Source organism: Petaurus breviceps, unplaced genomic scaffold (genome assembly GCF_028583685.1).
Source record: "Petaurus breviceps papuanus isolate PSGF00001 unplaced genomic scaffold, PetGlider_PUasm1.0 90825, whole genome shotgun sequence".
Taxonomy (NCBI): domain Eukaryota; kingdom Metazoa; phylum Chordata; class Mammalia; order Diprotodontia; family Petauridae; genus Petaurus; species Petaurus breviceps.
In genome coordinates this window covers 9,453,648-9,476,763 of record NW_027187353.1, presented here as the reverse complement: position 1 = coordinate 9,476,763, position 23,116 = coordinate 9,453,648, and the positions used below count along the sequence as shown (strand labels likewise).

The 23,116-nt window shown below is 36.6% G+C and overlaps 1 protein-coding gene and 1 long non-coding RNA gene across 6 annotated transcripts in view; one reads left to right on the top strand and one right to left on the bottom strand.

Annotated features, from left to right (window-relative positions):
* The window catches only part of LOC138148557 (uncharacterized), a 16,482-nt gene extending 2,450 nt beyond the window's left edge, over positions 1–14,032 (bottom strand). Inside the window, exon 1 of the long non-coding RNA XR_011165089.1 lies at positions 12,152–14,032. This is a non-coding gene — a long non-coding RNA (uncharacterized lncRNA). The remainder of the gene's footprint in view (positions 1–12,151) is intronic.
* On the top strand, positions 2,296–22,477 carry LOC138148555 (olfactory receptor 13A1-like). 5 transcript variants are annotated; one of them, XR_011165088.1, is made up of 5 exons: positions 2,296–2,618; positions 2,937–3,139; positions 5,887–5,962; positions 14,090–14,187; positions 22,195–22,477. XR_011165088.1 is itself a non-coding variant. In XM_069071264.1 (5 exons), exon 5 carries the CDS (start codon positions 10,011–10,013, stop codon positions 10,941–10,943), a length of 933 nt encoding a protein of 310 aa, XP_068927365.1. In that variant the 5' UTR covers positions 2,365–2,618; positions 2,937–3,139; positions 3,304–3,495; positions 5,887–5,962; positions 9,950–10,010; the 3' UTR covers positions 10,944–12,258. The 5 variants fall into 5 exon arrangements, 4 of the variants coding, with proteins under 4 accessions (XP_068927367.1, XP_068927365.1, XP_068927366.1 ...); XM_069071264.1 differs by lacking the exons at positions 14,090–14,187; positions 22,195–22,477 and adding exons at positions 3,304–3,495; positions 9,950–12,258 and having other exon boundaries at positions 2,365–2,618; XM_069071265.1 differs by lacking the exons at positions 14,090–14,187; positions 22,195–22,477 and adding an exon at positions 9,950–12,263 and having other exon boundaries at positions 2,366–2,618; positions 5,887–5,979.
* The last annotated feature ends 639 nt before the right edge of the window (positions 22,478–23,116 follow it).

The following is a 23,116-nucleotide window of genomic DNA, read 5'->3' as shown; positions in this document are numbered from 1 at the left end:
GGGGGGGGGGGGGGGGGGGGGGCGGTGCATACAGAGGGTACCGTAATGTAGCATGTAGCGCAGGGGATCAGCTTCACTACAGTAGCAATCTCAATAGGGCTTATTTTTGGGGGAGGGCTTATTTTAGAGGAATCTTACACAGTAAGGGGAGGGCTTATTTTCGGGATAGGTCTTATTATCGGGGAAACACGGGTAGTACTTGCCAAAAAGGGGGGAAAAAAAAGATGATGTGTGTGCTTATCTGTGTGTGTGTGTGTGTGTCTATGTGTAGAGAACAGTTTGGCCAAGTGAATAATTCTGCTGCCAAGGATTATAGAGAACATCAAGTTGAAGGCAATATCTAAGAACTTCACTTGTGAACTTTCATAGGTACCTCTTCTTTCTCTAATTCTGAATTAGTTTTTACTTATTCTAGAAGAGGAATTTTAATTCCCAAAGCAGCAGATACAATTTTGGTATTAGTTCAAGCAGCTTTGCCTATGATGTTCAGGCTATAAAGAAATGTTTTGCTTTTGAACCTTCCAAATAAGACACAGCCACCCCTGAGACATAACTTTTATATTGATATCTACCTCCTCCATCTTCTATTGTCATCTATGAATGTGTGTGCACCATGCTTACAATATAGAAACATCTGTGTAGTGATGGATCTGTATCATTAGAACTTGAAGGGCACCAAGTGATTAACCCAAGGAGAAGACGGTACACAGTAATGCCATTATTGTATGAGGCTCAACTGCGAATAGCTATTCTCAGCAATACAATGATCTAAGATGTGAAAAGTGAATATTTCTTTCATGTATTTAACAATCAATTATTGAATCAGGACCAAGATTTTCCCCCTTTTCTGCTTCCTCATCCAGAAATCAACCAGGGTGGGAAATCTCTATTAAAGATTTACCCAGGCTAAGATATAATCAGACAGTAAAAGAAATCCCAATTTTAGTCTGATGAGAACATTTCTTCTTGTGTTTGCTGAGATATTTCTGGGAAGTGTTCATTCTCCCATTAGTCAGACTGATGATATGGAAATTTTTAAGTCTCCTTAAGTCCAGATTTAGGTATTCCACATTTTATTATATAGCCCACCTCCCATTATAATATTCATTGTCTTGTTGGTCATTCAGAGCTGATTTTCACCCTTATTGCAAAAGGTTTTATACATATTGAATTTCAAGATGTTTGGTCTCTTTGGCTACCAAGGGGACAATGAGCCTGTTTTGTGGATTGCTTTCTAGATGTAGTCAATAAAACGGATTTTAATTTGTCCAGAAACTTAGTCTTTTGCAATATTTTTTAATCATCACGAAGATAATTCTGAAAGATTTGTGATGAAAAAATGTCATCCAACTCCAGAGAAAGAACTGGTGCAGTGTGAATGCAGATGATAGAGTGCAATGATGCAGATCACTACATGACCACACCTAATCCCATATAACTCCTCTTCAGGATCCTCAAAGCTGCTCGTGTTCAATTAAAATACCAGGGAGCTTTCTACAGGTATTTATGTGAGGACTAATTTAACAAATGCTCACTTGTTATTCCTTAACTTCCAAACATACCATTGGTTTCTCTGGTGGCCATGCCTATTTTGATGATCTCTTTCCTTCCATCTTTTGCATGCATGACCATTGTGCCAACCATGCATCTCTCCATTTTGATTTCCACAAGAGAGTGTAGTATATACCATAAGTTTCAGATGCATAGGATCATAGGATAAATATTGATGTTAGAATTTTTTTCAGAAATAGTCGTTGAAAATACTATACAATTTTCTAAATACAATCCAATCTACATTGTTCTAGTTATTCATTTCTATACCCTGATCATTGTCTATAAATTTCTGGTTATTTTTTAGTATATAGTCAAGGAAGAGCTCCAGGAGGAAGTAGAATTGTGAATATGCCCTCAAATTTCAGAAAATAGGTGGAACCACAGGGGAACATCACAACAGTTATCATCCAGAGGATACAATGTACAACACACAGCAATGATGCAGAGGTGGGAATGACCACAGTGTGTGTTTCGGGTGGGTAAATGATCAAATTGTGCTGACCGGAGTATGAATTTACAAAGGAAAATAAGGGGTAAGAATGTGCAATTTATGTACTAAAGACCAACTCTGAAAACATAAAATAATGTTTCTAATCACATGTTGTCTAGGAAACATTGGAATGATGGTCAGGCAACTGTAACAGTGGTGAAACAAAAGCAGCTGTCAGCAGGCAAACAGGTTGTAACTGCATCAATCTTTCTCGGGGTCATTTAGGAACTTTTGGTATGTAAGGCCTTCAGGAGAGCGAAGTTTATGGCATAGGGCCCAGTACAAATTCAGCTTCCTTTAATTACTCCTTTAGGGCCCATTTATTGGAAGAAATATTGGACAGTTCTCCCAAGTGACTTCACTGAGGGTAGAGAAATCTTTCACAGATAAATCACAGATTCAGGGGGAGAGATACTTAAATATGAGTTGGCAGTCTCCTTTAAGTCCTATTTATGGACTTCCCTCAAAGTAGAGATGTCATGACATTGGCTTCAACTTACAGCTATATCTACTTTGATGGTTAACTAAGAAAGGTCCTTAAGAATCCAGAAATATGGAGGACACTTATTTGGAGGTATGTGTGAATTTACCTATCTAGATTCATTCTATTGGAAGTATGTATGAGGGGAAAAATTACCATCCCAGAACATTTAATTTCTGTCATTGTAATCTTATGTGTCAGAAAGCATTTAGTTCTACTGCTTTGACTAATATACACATATGTTTAATGGTTTTAGGAATCATATTGAAATGAAAGTAAAATATCTATGTTTAAATGCAAATAATAGACCTAATCAGGAAAAATCAAGAGAATTTAGAGTTCTGGATTTTCATTTCAGATCTTAATGGCAATGAATAGTTGGCAATCACATTTTTTTTTGCTATTTTCTAGTTTCTTCTTGGACTGCCATTGTCCCTGGGCTCAGTGTAATCCATGAATCTATTGTGCAAAGAAAAGAAGAAATTTAACCTGGTTTCAGAACACCTCAGATCTAATGTTAGCTCTCAGAATAATTAGCTTATGACCTTGGCCAAGACATTAACTCTCTTTGGACTTCACTTTCTAAAGTCCCTTCCAGCTCTGAAGATCTATTGGTAAGTCATAAAATATTCTGATCCTATTTCCTATTTCTAAAATAACTTACAAAAATAATATCATTCTCATGCCAATAAAAGATAGGTTTATAGATTAAGCAGAAGGTATCTAGAAGAACTCTAAACTCCTTAAAGACAAAAGTAAGCATTTGTCATTGTCATAGAATACCGGATTACCAAAGATAGGACAAAGGTGACCAGATGTCATCCAGTCCCATCACAGCTTTGTCAGGAAGACTGCACCATCCCTGAGAGATTCTGGTCATCCACCTTCTTCTTAAAGATCTCCAGTGCGGAGGAGCTCACTATCTCCAGAGCAGTCCATGCCATTGTTGGGCAGATCTCATTTCTAACAGGTTTGTTATATATAAATAATGGTACAAAGATATTTTTGATGATGAATGGATGAAATGAATTGTTGGCACAATAAAATATCATTAAAATTAATTCAATAATTAATAGATATAAGTGAGATTCACATCTGTAGCTGAACTTAAAGGAATGTGTCTTTTGAAGGGTTGTTCAGAAAAATTGTTTTATTGTAGTATTTAGTTACATGTATTTATATATTTCATATGTGTGTATATAAATTTTTATGTGTGAAACATATATATGACACGTATTCTTATATATGAGAAAAGAAGAGAAAGGGAAGAAGGGGGAAGAAAAAAAGATGGGATCGGGGACAGAGAAGAAGGAAAGGAGGGAAACAGAGGAGAGACAGTGAGATAGGGAGAAAGGAGAGAAAGATAAAGATGGAGAGAGGGAGAAAGAGAGAAAAGGGAAGGGAGAATTGAGACAGTGAGATAGAGTCAGAAAGATAACAGAGACAGCCAGAGACAAAAACATATATGAATATGTGTGTATTTATGTGGGGAACTCCCCAATGTGGAAACTTCTACCACAGTTTCAGACTGGCTACCATGCCCTTTGTTGTTGTTTGTGTTGTTGGTTAGTCTTGGAATTACACGGAGAAACTAAAGGGTCAAGTGATAGACCCATAGTAATGCAGCTATCCATCCATTTACATTGCACTGCCCCACCACATTGAGTATATTATGTAATGTGCTCGTCACACACTCACACATAATGGTTTATATCAGTAAACCTGTAAGCCTTCCTTCTAGGCTAGGAAAGAATATTTTGACTGTGTTTTGGGGGATTACAGCATAACAAAATTGGAGGGCCTCAAAGAGATTCTGATCTCTTAACTTAAATAGTTGAATCAATTTATTTGGTAAGGAGACCAATCAACCCATGGTTTATCTGCTTAATTCTTAATCTTCACAGTTATCAGTAGAGAAAAAGAGACAAAGAGAGAGAAAGAAAGAGGAGGGATGGATGGAAGGGGGAGAAAGGGGAGAGAGAGAGAGAGAGAGAGAGAGAGAGAGAGAGAGAGAGGATTATTTTCAGAAGATTTATTCCATATAGGTCCTGCCATATTTCTTTGCATTCTTTATTTCCTTATTTCTCAGGGTACAATTATTTTTATTACATTTCTATGTCATAGTTTCCTCAGACATTTCACGATCATTGGACATTCAGAAGAGTTATAGGACTGTTACCATTTATAGAACATCTTAAGATTTGCAAAGTACTTCACATGTAATCTCTTATGATCTCATGCTTTATCATCCCACTTCGTTTTTTGCTACTATGGATAAGGCTCATAGAATTATTTCTGTACAGCATGGTCCTTCCCTCCCACCCCCATTTCTAATTAGTTGTGTAAGATATGATCCTGATAAAAAACTAAGTCAAAGGCATGAAGAGTATTATAAATCTTGTTCAGTATTTCTAGTTTTCTTTGTAAAAAAAAAATTGCACCTTCAGAAGCTCAACAGAAGGATAAAAGAGGATCTGTCTACCCATAGAACTACCAGTTTGGAATTTTATCATTTTTAGTTTTTTCCCCAATTCCCTGTATATACTTTAGTATTACAAAGTTATTTTAATTTTTATTACTAAGGTACTAAGAGTATGACCTCTTGTGGTCATTGATGATTTATATTTTATTAAAATGTACGTATCTTTCTATGGTTTTTCTTGATATGACTAATTATATTGATTTCACTACTCTTCCACTTCCTTATAAACCTGGTTGTTTACAATGAATAATTACAGCATTTTATTTGCTTTTATTTTGTGTCTATTTGCAAGGAAGATGCTTGGTTTTGTCTTGACTCCCCCATTACCTTGTTTTATTGGGGAGCAGAATTATATTGTCATATTGAAACAATGAAGGCTTTTTCTTTTTATCTATCTTTAAACTCTATTTTTAGAAATAGTTTATATACTATTTGGTTTATCTGTTCTTTGAAGCTTTGTACATTCAATTTTCAATTCCTTAACTCATTTTGTTTTTTTGTATGAAGTCTTATTAGTGGCTTATTTACTTTCTTCTTTTTAAAGAGTTTCTTTAAGGCTCTCCATTTCTAGTTTTCTCTGTTCAGATAGTTTAAGAATTCTGTGGTTCAATGAAAAGAACACTGGCTTTGGAGTCAAAGAACTTGGGTTCATTTCTTGCCTCTGACACTAGATACCAGCATGACATTGAGCAAGTCAGTAGTTGCATGGAAATAGTTATTGATCATAGTTGTAAAGGACAATTGATATAGGTACAGAGTTGGATGACTCTCACTATTGATATTCAAACTTTCTCTGATAGTTATCTACTTTTTAAAAATCAATCCTTTTTATTTGTTGTTTTCAGAAACTTAACTTCATTTAGAATCTGATTTTTTCAGATCACAGAACCTGAGAACTGGGACAGACCTCAGAGGCTACCTCAGAACACCCAGCACAGTGTTTGACACATAGGAGGTATTTGATGAATGTTTGTAGGTTGAATAATACTTGACTTTTTTGTTGTTGTTCAGTCATTTCAGTCACATCTGACTCTTCATGAACCCATTTGGGGTTTTCTTGGCAAATATATTGGAGCGATTTGCCATTTCCTTCTCCAGCTCACTTGACAGATGAGGAAACTGAGGCAAACAGGGTTAAGTGACTTGCCCAGGATCACACAGCTTAAGTGTTTAAGGTCAGATTTGAACTAGTGAAGATGAGTCTTCCTGACTCCAGGCCTGGCACTCTATTCGCTGCACCAGTGAGTGGTTAGTTAATCACCAGTTGACTAGAATCTGATTTTAAAATATCATGCACAACATCCCTGACTGCAGGTCAAGGAGCTTTAGGGAAAGGCATATAATAATGGAGTGAGGCTGAAAAATATTATGAAATAAATCTGTAAAGGTGGTGAGAGTCCAATTGTTGAGGATCATAAACACCAGGCAAAATAAAGAGATTTATTTTCTCTTCAAGTCAGAGGGAAGGCAGAAAAGATTTTCAGGTAGGACAGTAACATTGGGAAGGTTATAGAGATGTGATGTGCATATATAATGGAAACACATTCTTAATTAGCTTGAGGCTGTGTAGCAGCAAGCACCCCAAGCGTCCTCAGGGTTTGCAGCTACCACAGGTTCTTGGATCTGCTTTGTTAAAGGAAAGCAACTCAAAATGGGTTAACAAGCTTACTTTAATCAGTCAGACATATATCGTTTACCTTGTTCAGGAGAAAAGGTCAGCACCCTGAACCTCAAAGTATACAGGCATAATTATCAAGACAGAAACATCAAGTACACAACTTTCCAAACTGTCCAACCATTACATCCATACCCAGTCAACATCTGGGTTTCCACATTCTGGGTTTTTCAAAGCCGGGGGACTCTCAACAATGGCTTCCCAGAATTCAGATCAAATCACAGAACACTTCTCAAAGTGAGTCCCAAAACAAAGCTACACATCAGGGCTTATATAGCCTTCTCCTGGCTCAGAGAATGTAACAACCTTATTGACCCACTGGCCAATCAAAAAGTATCTACTGAAAAACAAGCCTCCCTCCCCAGGCTTCTGGTGCACTTTAGCCTAGGGGCAGGGAAGATCTTTAAAATTTACATTCTTATTACAGGCTGCCATGAAAGTAAACACTGATTAGAAAGTCCTTTTCCTAAAAAAATTCCCAAGTGTCTGAGAATCACTGTTTATTCATAACTGGCTCAAGTATTTTAACTAAATAAATTCAATAAAGCAATCAATACTTTGAAGAAAAGTCATAAAACTAATCATTTGGGTCAAACTGATGGAATGACTGTGTGCATAATCATAGCCTCAGACTCATAAATTTATGCAGAGTAGGAATTACTTCATTCTTTGTATATTATCACCACCACTTAGGAAAGTGCCTGACACACAGCAGGTGCTTAATAAATGTGTGACTGACTGATTAAATTAATTTAGTAGCTTTGACCTCCACTTTCCTTGGTTTCTTTGGGCATCAGATTATATAGAAATTAAAAGTGGATTCCAATATCAATTTCAACCTTTACTAGCTGTTTGACCACAGGCAAGTTCATCTTTCTTTGGCCTGAAGCTTCCTTATCTGGAAAACAGAAATAAGAACAATATACATGGTACCAAAATATGGCACGCAGCTTGTGGGATTTGAATAAAATAATTTATATAAATCCCTTTATGGACTTTAAAGTAATTATGAATGTCAACCTGTTACTAAGAATGGATTTTACTTCAGTTATATGCTGATATACTTTATCATGCATATATAAGAAGTAAAAGGAATCAGAGGGACATTATTGGTAAATCCAGATGGCCAAGTTAGAGGAGCAAATGGAAAAATCATTAGTGGAGCTTAAAATATTTTTCTTATAAGGGACAGCCAGGTGGCTCAGCGAGTAAGAGCACCAACTCCAGTGTCAGGATGACCTGGAGATCGAATCCCGGGCTCAGACACTCAGCACCACACTCAGAAATAACTGGCTGTGTAACGTTGAGCAAGTTACTTAACCCCAATTGCTTTAAAAAAATTTTTTTTAATATTTTTTCTTATAGAAAATAACTTGTTTTTCTTTTAGATATGGCTATTTCAATTATAGAAAAGTAGGTACTACAGACAAGGGTGGTTATTTTTTTTAAGCCAGAAGAGAAAATGTGCTCTACTTCATCTTACATAATTTCTCCTTTAATTCAGAAAGAAAAATATAAGACATTTTTTACTATGAATAATTTTCCTCAAGATTCATGTGGCTATCAGAAGAGCAAGTCCTTATTCTCATTAAGAAGAAAAATTCCCCAGCATAAGCAGTTACAGATTTTCACAAAATAAAATAATTTTTGGAATGCCATTTTCCTCATTAGGTTATAATCACAAAGGCAGCTCCTGTATCCCATTTTGCCTTTGTATGTCCCATGCCTAACATAGTGTTTCACTCAAAGTAGATAAAAATTAAATATTAAATTGCATAGAGAAATTGAAGAGGTATGAACAGTATGTAATTAAAAGTTATTCCCAGGGGTGGCCAGGTGGCTCAGCTAGTTAGAGCACTGGCCCCAGATTCGGATGACCTGGGATCGAATCCAGGCTCAGATACTTAGCACCACATCCAGAAATAACTGGCTGTGTAACCTTGAGCAAATTACTTAACCCCAATTGCTTTAAAAAAAATGTTATTCCCCCAAAAAATTAAATGGAAAAAGTTAATAATTGTTAATAGATCTGTAACTACTCTTCAGAGTTAGAGAATTATACTTCTGACAAACAGAAGACAACTTGAGTGGGGAGAAGGGAATGGCAAGGTTATATGTTAGTGGTTACTGTCAGAGTTGAAGAATGCTACAAAAATATCTCTGGAAAAACTTTCCTATAATCCCCATTTAGTGACAAAGTTATGAACAGAAGAGGAATGATGTTGGTAAATATAAGAATTAAAAGGAAATACAAAAGAGGCTCAAAAATCTTAAAATTGTTGGGATTTTGATATAGTAATAATACAAGTTCACTTTTATAAAGCATTTTAAAATTTGCAAAGTCCTTTTCATACATCATCTCATTTGACCCTCCCAGTAGCCCTGTGAGTAAAGTAGGTCACATTCCCCATTTTTTTTTGCTTTTTTTTGGAAGGCAATTGGGGTTAAGTGACTTGCCCAAGGTCACATGACTAGTTTGTGTGTGTGTGTGTGTGTGTGTGTGTGTGTGTGTGTGTTAAGTGTCTGAGGCTGGATATGAACTCAGGTCCTCCTGACTCCAGGGCCAGTGCTCTATTCACTGCACCATCTAGCCACCCCTAATTCCCATTTTGCATATGTGAAAACTCAGACTTGAAGAAGCTAAGTAACTAATTCTAGCTCACAAAGATAAGTTTCTGAAGTAGAATTTCATGGTAGGTCTTCCTGTATCCAAGCCTAGTATTCCACCGTGCAGTTTTTCAGAGGATAGCAGTTAACACAAAACATGTCTGAAAATCACATTAAAATTAACCATCACATTATAAAGCTAGAGGTGTTCTGTGGGAAGGTAAGTACAACCATTGTTTCTGAGAATACATCAGTTTTCTAGCATTCCTGAAACAATGATACATATAAAAGAAAAGCTGCAGTAATCTTAAGTCAACATCTTTAATTTCCTTTTCAAGTACAAATGACAAATATTTATAGGGATAATGTCAGACCTGGGTTTAGACCTGGAGTTCATGTCCAGGTTCAGAGACTTACCAGTTGTGTTACCCTGGGCAAGTAACTTAATCTCTGTTTGCCTCAATTCCTCATATGTAAAATAGGGAGAGTAAGAGCACCTCCTTTCCAAGGGTGTTGTGAGGGTCAAACGGGATGATATTTGTGAAGACTTAGCACAGTGCCTGGCAAATAATAAGCAACATCTAAATATGAGTTCTTTATCATCTTCATCACGATCATGATCATGGTTGTCATTATTATTATCATTTATTTCTTAAATAGCTCATGAAACTACCCAGAGTTCAAGGAACACCTGCCTCATCCAGAAAACTCCCCCACCCAAATGGGTGTGATCAATGAGACACAGACCATTGAGTTCATCCTCCAGGGATTCTCTGAGCACCCTGAACTTCGGATTCTCTTGTTCATCTGCTTCCTCTTCTTGTATATGGTGGCCCTCACTGGCAATGCCCTGATCATCACAGCCATCATATTCAACTCAAGCCTCCATAGCCCCATGTACTTTTTCCTATTTAACTTGGCTACAATGGACATAATCTGCACCTCTTCCATTCTTCCCAAAGTGCTGAAGGGGATGCTCTCAGAGGAGAACACGATCTCCTATGAAGGCTGCATGGCTCAGCTCTACTTTCTGACTTGGTCTGCATCATCTGAGTTGCTTCTGCTCACTGTCATGGCTTATGACCGCTATGTGGCCATCTGCCATCCCCTGCACTATGGCACCATGATGAGCAAGACACTCTGCAGTGTGTTGGCATGTGGAGTGTGGGGCCTCTGTGCCATCAATACTGCAATACACACAGGTCTGATGACTCGCTTGTCTTTCTGTGGACCCAAAATTGTTACTCACTTCTTTTGTGAGGTTCCCCCTCTTTTGCTTCTGTCTTGTAGTCCTACATATGTGAACACAATCATGATTGTCCTGGCAGATGCCTTCTATGGAATACTGAACTTTGTGCTGACATTGGTTTCCTACTGTTTAATTATCTCTAGCATTCTGAAAATAAGGACAACAGAAGGAAAGAAGAAAGCATTCTCCACCTGCTCTTCCCATCTTATTGTGGTGTCCATGTATTATACTGCTGTGTTCTATGCCTACATAAGTCCCGTCTCAAGCTACAATCCAGAAAAGAGTAAACTGGCTGGTGTGCTATACACGATGCTCAGCCCCACCTTGAATCCTCTGATCTATACTCTAAGAAACAAGGAGGTCAAACAGGCCCTCAGAAAAATCCTTCCTTTCTTCAAAAATTAAGTGAAGCTATAACAAATGATAAAAGAGATGATTTTAGAGAAACACTGGAAGGCTTGGATCAACTAATGCAGAGTGGAAGAAACAGAACCAGGAAGATACTTTAGAAATAACAACATTTTAAGGACAAAAAATTTTAGTAGATTTAAAAATCTAATTGATGCCATGACCAACCATGATTCCAAAGGATTAATAAAGGAACCATGCTACCTACCTCCTAAAAAATAGATGATGGATTCAAGATACAGAACAAGGCCTACAGTTTTGGACAGGAACAATGAAGGAATTTATTTTGTTTGGCTAGCAATATTTACTATAAACAATTTGCTTTTTTTCCCAAACAGAGGGGTGGGTGAGAGGAAGAACAAATAAATTTTTAATTAAAAAAATGAAAGAGTAAAAATAATCAAATAACTATAAACTTCTTTTTCTTTGGTAAATGTGAACTCCTTGAGGGCAGACTATCTTCATTCTTGTCTTTCTATATATAGTCCCTTGCATAGAGCCTAGCAGTTAAAAGGTGCTTAATAAGTTCTTATGGAATTTCATTGCATTGAATTGAGATATGGGGACTAATATGAAAATTTATATTCAGTCCTTACATAAATAAGTCTGTCTCCCACTTCTTGACCAAAAACATTATGCACAAATACAAATGGAATTCTGGGATAGAACAAATGTGCAAGCAAACACTTGTAGAGTATTGGAGCCAGGAAAGACAACACTCAGTTTCATGGAATTGGGAATGACTACTCTCCAGAGAGGATAGATTTCCCTGAAATAAAGGAATAAGTGCTTCAGAGAGAAAGCAATGCAAGGATAAAGAATCTGGAGACAGCAAGGGGAAATCACAAACCATGTTAAAATAATTGAAGGTGGAAAAATATGATAAAGAAAAAAAATGGAAGGACCACTGAATCTTTGGAGACTTTCTAGAAAGGAAAGATCTAGAACCTTTGGAAAGTCAATCAGTCAAATAACATTTACTAATTCCCTACTATATGTTAGACACTTCTCAGTGTTGAGGATGAGCTTCTTTAATTTAAAGAAGATTTAAGAAATTATGGTATGTTCTTTTAATTGAAAAGTAAATTAAATAAATCAGGCCTCCATTCAATAGGCTTTCACCCTTTCTCCAAACTATTGTAAGCCTGAAATTATAAGCACAGAGACACATGGCTTATGCCTTCAAACAAGGAACCAAAGCCTACCTGGGGAGGAAACTGTGTAGAGCTCAGTTATTCATGCAGCATCATTTCCCTGTGTCTTCACTTCATGCCCAGAAGCCAAGAAAAATGAGTTCTGTCTCTATCAAGGAATAAAGGAGAAATAACTGAATCTATTAGGTCTAGACAGAACATGTTATAAAGCAATGTATTTCCTGCTATATCAGCTCTCCAGAACTATTTCTGCATATAGTGCTAATGGAATGATAAAACTCCCTCCTCACACTCTCAACCTTAGTCTTTTCAAACCTACTCTTATCCAGTTAAACTACAAACATTGACTCATTCATAGACTTACCTATTCAATTATGCATAGGCTGAATTATTATACTTAACTTATATATCCTTAAACTTTTCAGCCAATAATCCTTTCACAACTCGCCTTGACAGAAATGTGGTTCTACTATGGACAATGCATCTTTTTGAACCCATTGCACAAGTGATCATTCCCCATTCCTCTAAACTTATGGGGTTAAGAGGAACATAAGAGGATATATTTAGGCCTGGAAGGTATACGGAAGGTCATATTTCCTTACTAATTTTGAACCTAATGGCCAAAATAACTGATTTGACCAAGGTCAGAAATCTATTAAGCATCAGAGCTGGGACACAAATATCCAACAATTTTTCTACTGCAGAACAAAAGACCTAGTCTTTGCTCCATGATTCCTCTTTCAGACCATGTGACACCACGATTCTCAATGACCTTTCCTCTACCGAAGTTCTATTGAGGTTCATTAAAATATATTTTACCACTCTTCCTTCTTGATTATTGTTTTTAACTACCAACTTCACATTCATTATCTTAACTTTTTATTGAATTTTGTTTGTGGTTCATATTCTCCCTCCCTATAACTATCAAAGCAATCTCAAGGCATATGAAGTCCCCACTGTATGTCACCTTGGCAGAATTCCCTATCTTTTCTACCACTCAGTATAACATCCCTCTCAGTAGCATCCCCCCTCCCATGGTATAGGAGATGAAATGGGCTAGCAGAGAGGTACTATTTTTGTTTTCTCAAATACTCCAATTTAATTTCCATAGTTCTGGTTGAAGTTTTTGTCTCTTTTGATATATCAAGCCTAAATATGTATTTTGGTAACTTCCAGCCATTAATCTTTTGTCTGTCCTCTGAAGTCAAGATGACCTGCCTGATTTCCCTCTCAAAGAAATCAAATCACACAATAAACTGAACTGGATTCCAGATTGATCTGTTTCTTGAATTGAGCGCAGAGGAAGTATTCAATAGAAAATGGACTTGATCATGCCTAAGCAGAAGATACGAGTTCTATACTATTAATGTTTTCCTGTTATTTGAGAATCATTGCTTTTTTATATAAAACATGATAACTATATACCTACATAAAGGAAATGTTTAAAGAAACTGAATGAACTATAGAGAAAAAAGGACTAAGAGTACTTCTCTATTGAGAAATTGCATTTATTTCTAATCTTGTGAAGAAATATTCTGAAGATAATTCTGTAGAAGAAATGTTGGCTGCTATACTGATAAAGAACTAAATAACTGTACTTTTTCCGGACTGAGGAGTATTAGCAATATCAGGATAATAGAGATGATCTTTCTTACATATAATACACTGTAAATCATTATGAATAGGTTTGATTTATTGCTTAGTAGATGATGAATTTTATAGCCCATTACCTTAGCACTGAAATATCAATATATATGTGCTTTAGCCACAATGTGTTACGTATATGTGTGCCACTACATATGAAGATGCAAGCTATGCATGTTACCTAAGTGAGTGACTGTTTGCTTCATGTTTCCTAAATGTACCTGTGTTTCCCAATTTTGGTGCATGTATTTGAGAGAGAATGTGCCTCATGTTTATACCAAAAATGTTCTATTCCTACTTTTATTACTATATTATTTCAATAAATTATTTTTCATTGACCTACAGGTGTCTTTTGGCTGACTAGTATATATAAGCACATGTGTGAAGGCTCACAAATTATCATTTTGAGTGGACACACACCGACAAAGTATCTCCAATCAAAGGTAACATTTTCTGGTTGATTTATGTGCAACATGGGGAGGGTAGGTTGGGTGGATCCAACTGGTACAGGGCCAATAATAACACTCCACTTCATAAGAGGGTTATGAAGATTAAAAGTAAGAAAGTATGAAAAAGGGGATGTCAGAGTCAAGATGGTAGAGTAAAGGCAGTGACTCACTGAACTCTCTCAAATTGTATCCAAACAACTCTAAATAAAGTCACAAAATGAATTCTGGAGCAGCAGAACTCAACAAAGTATAAGGTGAAGAAATTTTCACCCCAAGACAACTTAGAAGGTTAACAGGAAAAGTCTGTCACAAGAAGCTGAGAGTGGAGCACAATTCAGTGCAGTCTACACCCCCAGCAAGTTAGTGTAACAAAAATGCAATATTCACAATGCCCATGGTGACTATAAATATGCTGGTGTAGTTGTGAACCACAAAATGTAGCAGGCTCTCCACATGGAGGACAGAGCCAAAGCATTTATTCAAATACCAGAAAGCCAAGTCCCCAAACCAGAAAGTCAAAGTCATTACAGTAGCCATGAAGTTGGTACACATAGTTAATGCAGTGAACACCCACATTCAAAACAAAACAGACTCCCTCAGGCAGAGATCCTCCTCTCTTCACTCATGGTAGCTGCTCAGCCTCCATGCTGCTCACTCCTAGCAGTTCTGGCTCCCAGGAGTTCTCATTCCCAGCAGTTCTCAGAAGAAGTCCTCAGCAGAAGTTCTGACTGGCTCTCAGAAGAAGTTCTGCCATCACCAATTTTGTTCTAAAAATCACTTCCCTGCCCCACCCCTTCCTGCCATATGAGCAAGTTGATCCCACTGCAGTATTCACAAGTTCTGGGTCTCAATACTTGACACAATTATCAACTTGAAACCAAGTGCCAAGCACCCACTAGCTTACCAATACAAGAGACATGGAAGATCTTCAAATCTCATTACCATTACAGCAAGCAGAAGGTTTTTGGGAGTGGCTACCTTGATAGCAGTAGTTTTCAGATTTCACATATGGTAAGGTTATCATACAACTGGTCAGAAGACTACAGAGGACCATTTGCTAGAACTGGGTGAAGGACCTGTTGCAATGTCCATACACAATTCTACATCACATACTCAGCAGAAGACAATGTCAAAAGAGCTACATGTAAAGAACAATGTAAATTAGTCTTCACAAAAGAATTATTGGAAGAGCTCCAAAAAGAACTGTAAAAATCAAATAAGAGAAGTGGAGGTAGAAATGATAGTGATGCAAAAAATAATAAAAAGAGAGTCAACAACTCGGTAAAGGAGGCACAAAAAATACTGAAGAAAATTAAACTTAAAAAGCAGAACAGGCCAAATGGTAAAAGAAGCACAAAAATCAAATGAAGAGAACTGTGTAAAAACAAAACAAAACAAATTGTTCACATAGAAAGAGATTTACAAAAATTCAGTGAAAAAATAACTCCTTAAAAAGAATAATTGCCCAAATGGAAAAAGATATACAAGAGCTCACTGAAGAAAATAATTCCTAAAATTTACATTTGGGCAAGTAGGAGCTAATGAGTTCATGATACACCAGAAATAATAAAACAAGAAGAAAAGAAAGAAAAATAGAAGAAATTTTGAAATGTCTTATTAAAAAAAAACAACTGAACTGAAAAAAGAGATCCAGGAGAGATAATTAAGAATTATTTGACTACTTGAAAGCCATGAATTTTTTTTAAAAGAGCCAAACAGGGGTGGCCAGGTGGCACAATGAGTAAGAGTGCTGGCCCCAGAGTCAAGAGACCTGGGATTGGTTCTGGCCTCAGATACTTAGCACCCACACAAAATAACTGGCCGTGTAACCTTGAGCAAGTTACTTAACCCCAATTGCTTAAAAAAAAGAGCCAAACATCATTTTTAAAGAAATTATTGAGGGAAACTGTCATGATATTCAAGAACTAGAGGGTAAAATAGAAATGGAAAGCATTGGCCAATCACCTCTTGTGAAAGATCCCATAATGGAAACTCCAAGGAATATTATTGCCAAATTCCAGAGCTTCCAGGTCAAGGAAAAAAATATTGCAATCCTCCAGAAAGAAACCATTCAAGTATCATGAAGCCACTGCTAGGATGATAGAAGATTTAGCCACTTCTACACTTACAGATCAGAGGGCTTAGAATATGACATTCCAGAGGGCAAAGGAAAGGGGACTACAACCAAGAATCACCTACCCAGAAAAACTGAGCTTAATCATTCAGGGGGAAATGAATATTTAATGAAATAGATAACTTTTGATTATTTCTGATGAAAAGACCCAAGCTGAATAAAAATTTTGACTTTCAAATACAAGACTCAAGAGAAGAGTTAAAAGAAAAAAGAAATTGTAATGGATTCACAATAGTTAAACTACTAATGTCCTGCAAGTGAAGATGATATTTGTAACTCATAAGAACTTTAGCAATACTAGGGTCAGCTGAAGGAGTATACATAAAGGGCTTAGATGTGACTCAAATATTATGGGATGCTATCTCCAAAAAATTAAATTTAGGAGTTGAGAAAGCAGGATACACTGGGAGAAGTCCAAAGGGAGAAGTAGAATTGGGATAAATTCTCTCAAATAAAAGAGGTTTTACAGTGGAGGAGAAGATGAGGGTGACAGGAAATGCTTCAACCTTACTCTCACCAAAATTGGTTCAAAGAAGGAATAACATACACACTCATTTTAGTGGATATAGAAATTTATCTTATCTTACAGAGGTGTAGGGGGGGAGTTCAAAAGTAGTATAGTTGATAGAAGTGTGGGTGGATTGGTGGAAATGATGGTCAGAAGCAGAACATTTTTTAAGAAGGACAGGGTGAAGAGAGGGAGGGAGGAAGACAGACAAACAAACAGACATACAGAGAGAGAGAGAAGAATAACAGTGAGAAAAATTAGGATGCATCATTCCCCAATTGATAAATGGTCAAATGATTTGAAGAGGCAGCTGTCAGACAAGGAAACAAAGCTAATTGTAGTCATATTAAAAATGCTCTAAATCACTGTTGATTAGGGAAATGTAATTTAAAATAACCCTAAAGCACCAACTCACACTACCAGATTTCCCAATATGAAAAAAAAGATGACATATGTTGAAGAGGATATGGAAAAATTGGGACTCTAATGTACCATTGGTGGAGTTGTTAAGAATGGTAAATTCTTTGGAAATTAAGGGGGTGCCCATCAATTGGGGAATGGCTGAACAAGTTGTGGTATATGCATGTTATGGAATACTATTGTGCTATAAGAAACGAGGAGCAGGCAGTCTTCTTATTTACCTGGAGAGGCTTAAAAGAACTGATGCTGAGTGAGAAGAGTAGAACCAGGAGAAATTTGTACACAATTACAGACACGACGTATGTGTGATGACCAACTTTGATAGACTGGACTCTTCTCAGCAATGCAGTGATATAAGTCAACCCCAAAAGACGCATGATGGAGAGAAAAATGTGCATCCAGAGAAAGAACTAGAAAGAACTAAGTTTATATCCAGGTGGAAGCAAAATACCTGATCTTTTTTGTTCTCTTATTTGGTTTTATGGCCTCTTTACCATATTTCATTCCAGCTGGTACAATTCGTCCTTATAACCTGACCAATGTATAATGTGAAAGTATTTACAGATCCTGTACTTGACTGTAAGCCGCCATGGGGGGGTGGAGGGGAGGGAGGGGGACAAAATGTGAAATTCAAGGAATTGTGGGATTGAATCCTGTAAACTAAGAGGAAACAAACAAATTAATAAATTTTAAAAAAGAATGGTAAATTCTTGAGAAAAATTTGGAAATATAGCCAAAGGGCTGCATGTTCCCTTGGACTCAGTACTACCACCATTAGGTCTATATCACAAAGAGATAAAAGAAAAAGACATAAATATATATATTCAACAATATTTATAATAGCTCTTTTATGATGGCAAAGTATTTTAAAATTGAGGGGATGGGGATGGCCAGGTAGCACAGCGAGTAAGAACACCGGCTCCACTGTCGGGATGACTTGTGGATCAAATCCAGACTCAGACGCTTAGCACCCACCCAGAAACACCTGGCTGTGTAACCTTGAGAAAGTTACTTAACCCCGATTGCTTTAAAAAAAAATTGAGGGGATGCCCATCAATTGAGGAATGGTTGAATAAGTTGTGATTTACAATTGTGATGGAATAATGTTGTTCTATAAGAAATGCAAGTAAGAGGAAGACCCATATGTACAAAATATTTATGTCAGCTCTTTTTGTGTGGCAAAGAATTGGAAATTAAGGGGATGCCCATCAATTGGGGAATGGCTGAACAAGTTGTGGTATATGAATGTAATGGAATACTATTGTGCTATAAGAAATGAGGAGCAGATGGACTTCATATTTACCTGGAGAGGCTTATACGAACTGATGCTGAGTGAGAAGAGTAGAACCAAGAGAAATTTGTACACAATTACAGACGCAATGTATGTGTGATGACCAGCTTTGATAGACTGGATTCTTCTCAGCAATGCAGGGTTATAAGTCAACTCCAAAAGACTCATGATGGAGAGAGATGTCTACATTCAAAAAAAGAACTAGAAAAAATAGAGTTTGAATGCAGATTGAAGCAAACTACCTGCTCTCTTTCTTTTTCTTGTTTGGTCTTCTTTCCTCTTTCCCATTGTTCATTCCATCCGATATAATCCTTCTTTATAACCTGACTAATATCTAATGTGAAAGTAGTTGCAGATCCTATACTTGATTGCATGCTGCCATGGAGGGGGGAGGGAGAGAGGGTGAAAAAATTTGAAACTCAAGGAATTGTGGAACTGAATCTTGTAAATTAAAAGTAAATAAACAAATTAATAAAGATCAATTTTTTTAAAAAAAAAGAAGGAAATTAGAATGTTGCCATGTATTTTACAAATAATAAAATGAAGAGAAAAATTAAAAAAAACTAATGCAAGTAAGATGTTTTCAGGAAAACCTGGCAGATTTACATGAATTGATGGAAAATGAAATTAACAGAACCAGGAGAACACTATACATAGTAAAAACAATACTGTACGAAGATCGATTGTCAATGATTTAGCTATTCCCAGCAATACAATGATCTAAGACAATTCCAAAGAATTTATGAAAAAAAAACTGCCATCCATCTCCAGAGGAAAAAACTGATGGAGTTTGAATGCATATCAAAGCATACTTAAAAAAAAACCCTTTCCTTTTAATGAATGCTTTTTTAGTCTACCTTTTCTTTCAAAATATGGTTAATATGGAAATATGTTTTTCATGACTGCACATTTAGCCTATATCAAATTGCTTATCTTCAGTATGGGGGGGCGGAGAGAAATGGAGGAGAATTTCAGAATTTTAAATTTTAAGATACAAATGTTAAATATAGTTTTTAGGGGATGCTAGGTGATGCAGTGAATAGAGCATGGGCCATGGAGTGAGGAGGACCTGAGTTCAAATCCAGCCTCAGACACTTAACACCCACATACAAACTAGCCATGTAACCTTGGGCAAGTCACTTAACCCCAACTGCCCTACCTTCCCCCCTCCAAAAAGCAAAAAAAAAATAGTTTTTATATGTAATTGCAAAAGAATGAAATTTTTATAGGATGAAAAGTATTTGAAGATGTCAAAACTGTACAAATATCAGCCGAGCTTCTTTGTCATGAAGTAATAATATTTAACTTGTTTCCATCAAGTAGAGAGAATAGAAATATTGATTTATAGTCAAAACCCGCTATGTTGGACATCTTATTTCTGGACTGTGAACTTCATATAAGTGATACACTATATTTGGGACTTTAAATATTCCCAAGAAACCACATCTATTTCATTTGGTTAAGATATTAAGATCTTGGTAGGGGGATCATTTAGGACTTGGAGAGGAAATTAAAATGTAAACAATAAAAGGATAAATGTAGTCTTGGTGCATGTCCAAAAGTGAGCCATTAACTGCTTTAAAATAATCCCCCACTGACCATACTTTGTTCTAACTCATCCTAATGAGTATACAAAATATATCTGGGGTTTCCTATGGGTATTTTCTGTTTTTTCATAATAAATAACTAAATAGGCAACATATTTTAAAAAAGCAGTTGGTCTTCAAAGTGGAAAAATCTTCATCTCTAAAAACAATGGGGTAAGGCCCTAATTGTATATACATGGGAAATGGTTGTAATGTGATGATTTGGGTCCTTGAAAAACACTATAACAGTCTAGCTGAGGCAGCAAGAGTCTCATTATAATAAATGCATGGTACGTAAGGTCTCCTCCTCATTTCAAGCCCATGTAAGGAATTCACAGGGCATTGCCTTCAGCAGGAAGGGCAGGAAGGCAGTCAGAATTTGAAAGAAGAGAACCAGTCATTTCTGCCAAATCTCAAAAAAAAAATCTTGAAATTTGTTAAAGCTATCCTGGGAATTCAAAAGCCAAGGTTTTTATGGAACTAAAATCCTGAGATGTGAACTTTCTCAATGAAAAGCTCAGGCTTTGTTGGGAAGAAAATCAAATGCAAAACAGAAAAGGATCAGAATCATATTAAATTCTGGTTGTCTGAAAAATGATTTGAATATTTTTAACTTCTCAAACCAAAATCTCAAATGCAAGACCTCGCTCCTCTCCTCTGTACCTCAGCCAGGAGAAAGTACTTGACTTGGAAGAAGTTCAAAACTGCCCAAGCACAAAGGTGGCATTTCTGAAAATAGCCCTTGTGAGAATGTCTTCCCTTGGTCTGCCTTGCTCATTAATAGTTCCCTAACCCATCCTTTACCCCCAGTCCTGCCTATCCTGAAGTAGAATAATAGAATTGATGTAAAGGAACGTGTGAGCCAAGGCTTCATTTTATACAGTCTTTTCTGCTGTGTCTGATTCTTCATGACCTGAGTTGGTATTTTCTTGACAAAGATATCAGAGTGGTTTGCCATTTCCTTCTCTAGCTCATTTTACAGATGAGATAACTGAGGCAAACAGGGTTAAGTGACTTGTCCAGGGTCACACAGCTAGCAAGGGTCTGAGGTCACTTCACTATGGGGGGAGGGAGTGAGAAATGGAGGAGAATTTTGAAATTTTAAATTTTCAGAGATTCTGAAAGATGAGTCTTCCTGACTCCAGGTCTGGCACTCTATCCATTGCACCACCTAGCTACTCCAAGGGCTTCATAGGTAAGGAATGATAAGCATAATAATTGATGGTAGATTAGATAGACTGTTCAGAGAATGGAACCCAAACCAATTTATTCCTAATGACTTTTTTCTACACAGTGGACAACTAAATTAATATTTAATGTAAAATGGCTGAACATAAAGATGAGAGAAAGAGATTTGAACAAAACAAAACAAAAAAAGAAGCCAAAGGTTACTTCTGCTTTGGAAGAAGAGAAAAATGAAAGAGAAAATTGAAAACTATTAGGGAAGCTAAATCAGAAGAGAAATAACAGAAACATCTCAACCAGCCATATTTAAATTCCAATATCAGATTTCTTTTAAATTTTTTTTGTAAAAATTAAGTCAATCAAAAAACATTTAATAAGTATTTATTATGCATTATGCACAGTGGTAAACATTGGGGGGTAAAAAGAAAGGCTAAAACCAGTCTCTCAAGGGTCTCATATCCAAATGGAGGAGACAATACGCAAATGGATATACAGCATATGTAACATGTAAATGGAAAGAAAGCTCAGAGGAAAGACACTAGCAGATGTCTATTTATACTTTTACTCTCAAAATAACACTTTCATTTGGTGTGACATTTAAAGACAGAATTTGTGCAAATCAAGCTTTCTTCAGCCATAATGGATATTAATCTTCCAATGTAATGGGGGCAGTGGGGTGGGGGACACTCGACTGGGAGTCAAGTTGGGTTCCTCTGATAATTCTGCAATTAGCAAGTTGTATGCCTTTGGACAAGTCACTTACCTGTTGAATTTCCCATCATGTAACACAAAAGGCTTTGATAAGTTAAGCTCCCTTCAATCTCTGTGGTTCCCCCCTATATGTAATAATAACTGTTCAATTCTTCATTCCTCCCAGAGAGTCAAAATAAGGTCCAAAAAGGCTTTCCTATTATGCATCTGATAAACTTCATAAATGCAGAGACTAAAGATATGCCAAAGAAAAGTCCTCTGCAGACTTAAGGACTTCCATCCCCTGCACCTTTACCTAAAGGAGGTATGTTCATTTTGGTTTTGTTATCTTAATTCCTCTTGCACAGGATGTACATGAAATGATAATAATAACATTTATATAGTGCATTAATTGCAAAGTGCTTTGCAAATGTTATCTCATTTTATATTCAGAACTGGGATATAGGTGTTATTGCTATTCCCATCTTACAGATGAGGAAAATGAGGTAGACAGAGTTTTAGTGACTTGCACAGAGTTACACAGTCAGCAAGTATCTTTGGGCAAACTGAACTGAGTATTCCTGACTGTATCTAACATGACACAGCACCACCTGGAAGTACAATTTGAGCCAGAAGCTATTTTGTAACAAAAATCATTTCATTGAAGGCAGAGTATCCCATGTAGAAAGGCTGTGAATAGCTCTGCACATTAGCTCCTTGATGTAGGCAAATCAATTATTCACTATGAACTCCAGCTTCTTAAGAATTTAATCACATTATCTGGAGAGGCTTATGCAAACTAATGCTGAGTGAGCAGAGCAGAACCAGGAGAAATCTGTACACAATTACAGATACAACGCATGTGTGAAGACCAACTTTGATAGACCGGACTCTTCTCAGCTGTGAAGGGTTATAAGACAACTCCAAAAGACTCATTATGGAGACAGTTGTCTGCGTACAGAGAAATAACTAGAAAGAACAGAGTTTGAAGCAGATTGAAGCAAACTACCTGCTCTAATTCTTTTTCTTGTTTGGTCTTGTTTCCTCTTTCCCATTGTTCATTCCATCCGATACAGTCCTGCTTTATAACCTGACTGATGTCTAATGTG